Source organism: Carassius carassius, chromosome 34, assembly GCF_963082965.1.
Source record: "Carassius carassius chromosome 34, fCarCar2.1, whole genome shotgun sequence".
In the NCBI taxonomy this organism is placed as follows: domain Eukaryota; kingdom Metazoa; phylum Chordata; class Actinopteri; order Cypriniformes; family Cyprinidae; genus Carassius; species Carassius carassius.
The window spans coordinates 19,892,647-19,902,115 of NC_081788.1; the positions used below are offsets into that span (position 1 = coordinate 19,892,647).

The window sequence follows — 9,469 nt, forward strand, 5'->3', positions numbered from 1 at the left end:
TTTTTTTATATTTTATTAGTAGGATTAATAGTTCTTACAAATATGACAATTCTATCAGTTTTCTCACAGTCATGTTTTTTTTTTCTTTTTCATTTTCTTCTTTCCATGCAGCACAAAATAAGTTATTTATAGCAGAATGTCCAAAGTGTTTTATCACACAATGAAAGTGTATGGTGATCGCAGCTGTCAAGCAAGATGTTCCTCACACAAAGCTACTGTATCATAAAATAAAGCTATATAACTTTCGACTAGGTTCTAATCTAAATATGGAGAATTGTGTCGCGCTTCCAGCACAGTCGGGCCAGGTGATGCTGGCTATGCAACTGATGGATGATACCCATCGAGGCTGTCTGTCGTTCATGAATTTACAGCATCCCAAAGAGACATTCAATGACCAATCATCTTCCTGCGCATTTGTGTCTGAACCAATCAAATGAAAGGATCAGAACAAAAAGGCGGAGCTTGTGGTCTCACCCTTTGATAGCCTGGGTGCATGTTGAATATGAAAATGTAATAAATACTCGAAATATAAGACTAAGATTATTTGTATAAATTTATATAATTAAATGTACATATAAAATGTACATATAAAATATGAATTTTGTGTTGTTTAGTTTTGTTGTTTCAATTTAATTAACACAATGACAAATGCAACTGAATCATTAAATGCTCAACTTATCAGCCTACATGTGTTTTGTATATAAATGGCCTGTTTATATAGATTGGACTTTTATTTTGAAAAAGGTGATAGGTGATGAGGCGGAAGTAATGAATCAAATATTAATATAGTTTAAATATTTGCTGTGGATTTTCTTGAAAATCGCTTTTTTACGTTTGTTGCTATTTCTTTTGCGACAGGATCTGAATGACTGCATTCACTGTTTAGTTTTAAGAAAAATAAGCAGGTTCATAACTTCTTACATTCCAAGTTGTATGATGGCAGGTTTGCTCCCCACGCAATATAATTCAGCACTGAGCAAGTTAAAACTGTTCAGGAATAAGCCTGCCCTGTCAGTTCTAACGAGCACCCACCGTAAATACAGCAGTAGGGATGGAGCTGGGATTGAGTATTTACACAGAAGTGTAGTCCCGACAATGCACTACCAGAAGAGTTTACCAAGGTAAGAATTACAAAGAATCACACATAAGAACCACAACATATAATTCATTTTGCCGTGATTTGATAGTTAATCTTTAATGTTGAATTTTATTTTAACTGGAAATAGGATTATTATTTTAATTACATTTTTTATTCTACGAAAGTTTTAGGTCATAATAGAGAATGTAGGTGAAAGTGCAAAGTCTACGTTTTGGTTGCAAAGGGCAGGAGATGGGGACATGGTGTTACATGTAAATATGCCCCCTTGCTTAAATTTTAGTTCCCTCAGTACTGGTCCGTGGTAAATTGTAGAGGTAGAACCAAAATAAAGAAATAAAATAAAATGTACTCACATCGTCTTGGCCTTTTTATGGTGAGGCTGTATATACTACTACCTAAAACTATTTTAAATGTTTTAGAAAAAAAGTCGCCTATGTCAGAAATTCAGAAAACAGTAATATTGTGAAATATATTTACAGTTAAATTTTTTATACATAATAATATGGTGAAACCAAAACAGCCATTACTCCAGTCTTCAGTGTCACATGATGCTTTAGAAATCACCTTAATATGCTGACGAGGTGCTTAGGAATCATTTCGTTCTATCATCAATTTTGAAAACAGTTGTGCTGCTTAATATATTTGTGAAAACGTGTATATATATATATATATACACAAGCTTTGAATGCTAGTGTGTATACACAAAACATGTTTAAAATCACTATTTAAATAAGAGCAGTAAATAATTATACAAAGTAAAATGTCTCCCAATAAAATTTATAAAAAATAATGAAACATAACAAAATATTCAAATAATTGTGTACGTTACAAATCATTATATGATATTTGTATACTTTTAATGTAATCACTTTTAATGGATATGTTTCCCAAAATATAAACATTTAACTTCTTGTTTACAGATTACCAGTCCCAAAATTGGAAGACACAATACGAAGGTATCTGGCCGCTCAAAGACCCCTGCTGAACGATGAACAGTACAGGCAAGCCAAAAGTGTCTATATCATTTTTTACATTTCATATTCAGATGAAATTTTAATGTTTTAACATTTTTCTGTTGACTTCTGCTTCCCTGAAATCCATCAGTAATACAGAGAAAGTAGCACAGGATTTCCAGAGTGTTGTAGGTAAGCAGTTACACGAAGAAATTGTGGCCTTAGACAAGAAGAACAAGCACACCAGCTATATATCAGGTGGGAGATGTAGTAACAAATAATAACAATTGAGTACTGTTTTAATTGTTACAACATGAATACATTTCTGCCTTTTTTTTTCTTGCAGCTCCATGGTTTGACATGTATTTGTCAGCTCGGGAGTCTATTGTGCTCAACTTTAACCCCTTCATGTCCTTTAACCCTGACCCCAAACCCGAGTACAACGACCAGCTTGTGCGAGCCACCAACATGGTGTGCTCAGCCATCCGGTTCATGAAGACCCTTCGTGCAGGTCTACTCGAACCAGAGGTGTTTCACCTTAACCCTGCCAAGAGTGACACAGACAGTTTCAAGAGGTTGATCCGATGGGTGCCCCCCTCCATCTCATGGTTTGGAGCCTACATGGTGAATGCCTATCCTCTGGATATGTCACAGTACTTCCGCCTCTTTAATTCCACACGTATACCCAAGTACAAGTGCGACGAGCTCCTCACAGGCGACAAGGGCCGCCACCTGCTCATAATAAGGCGGGGCAACCTATATGTGTTTGATGTGCTGGATCAGGACGGCAACCTGATAAAGCCTGCTGAGGTTCAAGCTCACTTGAAATACATCCTAACAGATCCCACACAAGCTCCTGCGTTCCCCTTGGGCGTTCTAACCAGTGAGAATAGAGACACCTGGGCAGGGTTACGACAGAAAATACTGGATACTGGAAATGGCGAAGCTCTACATTTAGTAGACACTGCTTTGTTTTGTCTCTGCCTGGATGAGGAGGTGATGAGAGACCATATTCACATTTCCCACAACATGCTTCACGGAGACGGCTGCAACCGCTGGTATGACAAGTCCTTCAGTATCATATTGGCTAAAGACGGACAGGCAGCCATTAATTTTGAGCACTCTTGGGGTGATGGCGTGGCCATTCTCCGCTTCCAGAATGAGGTCTTCAAGGACACCACGGAGAAGCCTTTGGTGGGGCCTGGATCCCAGGCTGCAGCGGTGGACTCTTCCTCTGCAGTACGCCGAATAGAGTTTAAACTCAATGAAGAGTTAAAAGCTGGAATCACAAAAGCAAAAGAGAACTTCCAGGCCGCCGTGTCAAAGCTCACCATTGACGCCATGGAGTTCAAGAAAGGTGGAAAAGAGCAACTTAAAAAGAAGAAGCTCAGCCCGGATGCCATCGCACAGTTGGCTTTCCAGATGGGCTTCTTACGGCAGTACGGTCAGACGGTCGCCACATATGAGTCCTGTAGCACCGCAGCCTTTAAACATGGGCGCACAGAAACCATCCGTCCCGCTAGCATCCACACAAAGCGCTGTGCCAAGGCATTCGTCGAGCAGCCCGGACAGCACACTGTAGGGCAGTTACAGGGCCTGTTGAATGAATGCTCTAAATATCACGGGCAACTCACTAAAGAGGCGGCAATGGGTTAGTGCAGCACTGACAACCTGTCAGTTGTATTTATGAGCTGTCTTATGATTCTAGGAGGACAAAACTGATGTTTATCTAAGCCAGACTTATTTTTTTATTAAAATTTGCCTAAAAATAAAAATTGCCATTATTTACTCATTGACACGTTGTTTCAAACCATATGACTGACTTTCTTCTGTGGTTCACAAAAGATATTTGTAAAGGTTTTTTTTTTTTCATATAATGAGTTAATGTGGTCCAAAACAGCACTACTGTAGACCCCACTGATTTTCATTGTATGGAAAAAAAGGATGTGCAGTCATAAAGGTTTGGAATGACTTGAGAGTGAGTAAATGATGACCATCCTTCCATCCTCATGGGAGGAGGGTGGGTATCAAATTAGATCTTTTTTTCCACTCTCAACGTATATATTTCATCATCATCTTTTTCGATCTAGGTCAAGGCTTTGATCGCCATCTCTTTGCCATGCGCTACCTGGCTAATTCAAAAGGAATGGCCCTGCCCAGTTTCTACCAGGATCCAGCATATGCCGCCATAAACCACAACGTTCTGTCCACCAGTACTCTCACCAGCCCCGCGGTCAGTCTGGGCGGATTTGCTCCTGTAGTGCTTGATGGTTTCGGAGTGGGATATGGAGTCCACGATGAATGGATCGGGTGTAACGTGTCCAGCTATCCTGCCAGAAATGTTCATGAGTTCCTTAAGTGTGTTCACAAGTCTTTGGAAGACATTTTTACAGTCCTTGATGGAAACCCCATTCATTGAAAGTGCACTTAATGTGTTGAAGTTAATTGAAGCACTTAGTGGGTGGAGTAGTCTAAATTTAGAGCATTTATATTTTACTTTTATTAGATAAGGACTCAATATAACAGTTAAAGACACGATTATCTTTTAAAGTTGATGGTAGAACTGATGTTTTGCACTGTGTGGAAAGACAACTGTGACTGCTTGATATTGAACTCATGCTTAAATGACTGATCCAGAAGCAAAATTAGTCATTGTAATGGGGTATAGGTAATTGTGTGAAAAGCTAATGTCCTTAAATGTATTGTATTTGAAATATTTGCAGTGTATTTCCCCTCAAGTTCAATGGGCAGCTTTGTGTAATTAATATAATTTAAAGACCTGTCCAGTGCCTTATAAGATGTAACAACATAGATGATTATGAATACTCTGATTGTAAATATTTGAAACAAGATTAATAAAAAAAATTCATATTTTCAGCCAAATATGTACATTTATAAGGTTCACATACACAACTTTTCAAAAGTTTGGGGTAAGATTATAGAAATAATGTATATATATTTTAATATTTAACAGTACAAGATGTTACTTTTAAGAATCTTTACCAAAAATATATATATTTCAAGTAAATGCCGTTTTTTTTTCTTTATATTGATCACAAAATCCTGGAAAAAGATATGCTTCATTTAACACGCAAGACTTTAAATTTAATTGTGCCATTAAAGGAATAAATTGTGTTTTAAAATATATTAAATACATTTAAAATAATATTAATAACTATTTTTTATTAAAAACAAAATAAATCAGCCTTGGTGAGCATAAGAGACATTCAAAAGCATAAAAAAAAAAAAAATTCACCAACCCCAAACTATAAACCTGTAGTGTACATATTGTACCTTCTATTTGAAGGCACGTATTTGTACTGTGCAAATATTGATATCGACATTAAGGTGTTGAAAATATATTTTGAACTTTAAAAGGTTCTGAAATGAAATGTAAATCATATCAACAGTTGAACAAGTATTTATTTAGAAAAAAAGAAAACTAAACGAAACCACCAAGCAATATACAAATGTTGAAAATAGCTCAAACAAGAACTAAAAAGTGACTTTCATCCAGAATAAAAGCAACCAGGTAGTTAGATGGGCTTGATTTTGAAGTGGAGGCCGATGAGACTGAATACAAGGCATTTGAGATCCTGGACCAGGTAGTAGAAAACTCTGAGTCCTTCTGGGTCCCTGATGATCAAGATCACAAATATTACTAGTCTTATAATACAGAGAAGAAACAGTGAAACTACAGAGTGCTGCATTGCTTGAGAGTAGAAAAGGGAAAGCAATAGATTGCATGACAATACAGGACAAATTAAGCAGAAAAGAACTACATTACAGTAAATCATTTAGCAGATGCTTTTTATCTTAAATAATTTGCAAATAAGATGCATCAAAAGCAATTTATCATTCAAAAGCCAATTATGCTTGTTTTACTGCAATGCCAGGTTTCAAGATTGACACAATAGGGCAGATGTGAAAATGCAGTAAAGCAGTGTAAGCAAGAGGAGGTTGTTTATGAAAAAAAAAGAAGAAAAAAAATCCATCTATGAAATATGCTTACTTGGACTGGTTGACATCAATTAAAGATCCAATTTTGGAAGTTGTGAATGAAATGTGTTCATCACCGATGACAATCTCCAGTTCCTGTAAAGCAAAAAGAAGAGCAATTAAGATGCAGAGTATTACACCACACATGGAGACCAGAGCAAAGGTCAAATAAATGAAAGCAAAAATATATATTCCTCCAAACCTGTCGTCCGACTCTGTCCGGAGGAGGCCACAAGGCATCGTCTTCTTTTGTGATCTCACTGTCATCAATGATTCTCTTTAACTCTTCCATCACGCTTTTATGAACATATGCCTGAAAGAGAGGAAAAATAGAAGTTACAAAGCCTACTATTCAACAAAAATGAACTAACGTTGGTTGTATTCGGCGTCATCACGCAGCTGACTTTACCTCTTTTCGGATCATGACATCGTTCTTGTAGTTACTGTTGTTTGCATATCTCAGTTTGCCTAAATGAAAACAAAATGCATATCATATTATATAAACTCATATGTTATATGAAAGCTTCTTATGAGAATATTTAACCGTCACTGAAATATTATAGCATAAAAAGAATAAATTCTTAGCAGAAACTACATTATAAAGGACAACTGGCAGTTTTCTCAAACGTTAGCTAACATATTAAATTGTTTTTCTACACAAACAGTCCCTCTACTTTTCTGTTTCTACACAAATTAACCAGTAATAAAAGTTCAAAAAGCTTTAGAAAAACGTTTTCGGCCTAGTAAAAAAAGCAAACACAGATTTCAATAGGAAAGGCTGTTAGCATATTAGCAAGCTAAGTTGGCGCCTGACTTACCGTCTGGTCTGAATTCAAATTCCAGAAATTCGTGGCCGAATTTACCTTTATGGCCCACATAGTACCTCAAATAAAAGTCACTCGTGGACATATCTGTGCAAAGTATTTAAGAAAGGTACAATATACCTAAATTACCGCACGCACACTTTTCCTTCAATAAATGGCTTGAGGAACGACCGATACGGAATCGCATGCGTACTACTGCAGGTCGCTGTGTGACGTCAGACACCGGTCGCACAATGATGATGATGCTGCAAGTAGGCCCAGTGCGACCTCCCCGAGCCTGTTTTGGGTTGTTGTATGTATGCTTTCATGTTATCTTTGTTCTAATCTAAACCATTATGCAATTCTGTCCAGCTTGAAATAAAGTTTCTAAAAGAGAGGGATTTACTCTTTAAAGTATTTTTTTGTTTCTGATGCAAGCAAATGTGATTACAGCCATGTGTTCAACTGAGGCAAAGAACACGAGTAGAAAAACCTTTATTTAATGCAGCTTTGCTGTCAATCACTTTGTTTTACAAATTCCTGCAATTCTTTACACATGTAAATGATAATACAGTTATCATGGATTTGTTTAACCACAGAAACACTTAAAAAGAAAAAAGCCAGTCCACCGATTACAGAGTAACATTTCAAGATAAAGTGTTATTAATATTCATTGCAGTGTCACAGGAATGCTGTTTTAAAGCCTTGCAACTGTAGTTTGTTTGGTCCAGCAACACAAGCATGCAACCTTTTCTGATTTTTTAATAGTTTTGGCTTTTTTGCATTTTGTTCCCGTTTTGCAAGCACCAAAACTCAAAGGCAACAATAATTAAACATATAATGATACATCATGCAGAACACCATACTTTTGAAATCCCCTCCGAAGTCACCCCACTTTGCAACAAGACAATCTGTTACAGACTGGGATTTCTTTCTAAAATCAACAATAATGCATAAAGGTTGTCACATATTCTGGTAAAATCAGTATTTGCAATAATTACAGACATTAGTGAGGGAACCAAATTAACTGACTGCACGTTAAACAACGTCATCATCTTAAATCTTTGGAATCCCTCAAATTTCTGAAAAACAGTACTATGTTTGCATCACTTTCTGTCAAGTAGGATTACACACTGGGTGTGCAAGCTGGTAAAATAGAGATGATAACATGAAATCATGATTTTATTCACTGCTGAACTGTGGTTGTGTAGGGAACAAAATAGTAATATGTACTCTATTTTAAAAGCTGGTGTTCAAATCTGTGCTAATATATTAAAACCTTTTAATGAGAGGTATGAATATCACTGTTTGACAGCCACGATGTTTGAGTAACCAAGTGTTGTTTAGAAAAGTAATATTACAATATTTAGCTAACGTAATGGCATGAAAATAAAATGAACAGTCTGTAATTTCACATACAAAAACTTTATGTTGGCACAAAATGTTTTTCAGTGGTTTCAAACTGGCTCTTTTTTCAAGAATTGTCTTATTAATCTATGAACATATTGACTGAATCACACATATAATGCCCAAACAAAACCGAGGACCAGGCGTCAACAAAATATTTATAATAATTTATGCAATTTTTTTTAAATTTTTGCATCTGGCTCAGCTATGAATAATGACGACTTTGATGAAATCTAATAATCTGACAATTAAATGGCATTATGTGCAAAATGTTCATACTCGATCAAATAAATATTCACATCATTCAATAAGTGATTATTTAGAATTTTTACATAAGAATAGTAAATAATTAACCCTGTATCATAGCAGCAATGCGAATGAAGCTAACCAGAAAATATAGCAAAATGAAAACAATGTTAAATAAGAATATCAACGATTAACCAATTTTTTTTTAAAGTTTCAAGTTTCAAGATCAAAAGGGAAGGTATATGGGGTATTTTCACAGTCAGGGTCAAGTTTAAAGGTTAGATTGTTCAGTTTCACATCCCTGAATGGTTTCAGAGTGCCTTAAAATGGCTTCCATCTGGCTCTAAGATGCAGGAAAACTGAGCTACAGGGGAAACACTGCCTGAAATGTAAAAACATTTACTAAATTAACAGTAAATTAACTCTTTGGTGAGTTTTGTCAAAGACTGAGTAAATTGCAAGGGATAAATAAACTGAGATTGCATTTCAAGTAAGCACCTCCATTTTTCTAAATGCCTTGCACAAGAGAATCATAAACTATGTCAAATTGCATTATTAGAGTCAAGGGTACAGTGCATAGTATATGAACATAAATCTCTTAACAAAGAGATCACTATTCATGCTAACACTCCACAGCAATGCTGCACAATCAACCACTGGGCTTCGTTTTAAAGTACATGACCATGTTTAATGATGATCATCTAGCATCTCTGTAAATATTCTAGAAGTACCATGTTTGTAATTCAGAACCAAGTATGAATACATGCAATACATTTAGTTCTGCTCTAATTAGCAAGATTAGAGCCCTTTTTTTATAGGTATGGTCTCTTCTGTATAGACTCAATTTAAATGCAGTTTACGGTCTTTTCTCTTTAGGACAAAAAGTGAGTTATTGTTTTTATTTGTAGTAACTACACCCTGAGAGGCCTGTTGTGATGTAGCAACACTGCCTGAATTGTTTA

The 9,469-nt window shown here is 36.0% G+C and overlaps 2 protein-coding genes across 2 annotated transcripts; one reads left to right on the top strand and one right to left on the bottom strand.

Annotated features, from left to right (window-relative positions):
- The first annotated feature begins 912 nt into the window (after positions 1–912).
- LOC132114670 (carnitine O-palmitoyltransferase 2, mitochondrial) lies at positions 913–4,910 on the top strand. The gene is made up of 5 exons (XM_059522918.1): positions 913–1,121; positions 2,020–2,100; positions 2,204–2,310; positions 2,399–3,703; positions 4,143–4,910. Exons 1-5 carry the CDS (start codon positions 934–936, stop codon positions 4,469–4,471), a joined length of 2,010 nt encoding a protein of 669 aa, XP_059378901.1. The 5' UTR covers positions 913–933; the 3' UTR covers positions 4,472–4,910.
- Positions 4,911–5,457: 547 nt separating this feature from the next.
- LOC132115201 (protein mago nashi homolog) lies at positions 5,458–7,143 on the bottom strand. The gene is made up of 5 exons (XM_059523596.1): positions 6,870–7,143; positions 6,461–6,519; positions 6,254–6,364; positions 6,065–6,147; positions 5,458–5,688 (listed from the first exon to the last, which is right to left on the bottom strand). The coding sequence occupies exons 1-5, from the start codon at positions 6,958–6,960 to the stop codon at positions 5,589–5,591; spliced, it is 444 nt and encodes a 147-aa protein (XP_059379579.1). The 5' UTR covers positions 6,961–7,143; the 3' UTR covers positions 5,458–5,588.
- Between the last annotated feature and the right edge of the window lie 2,326 nt (positions 7,144–9,469).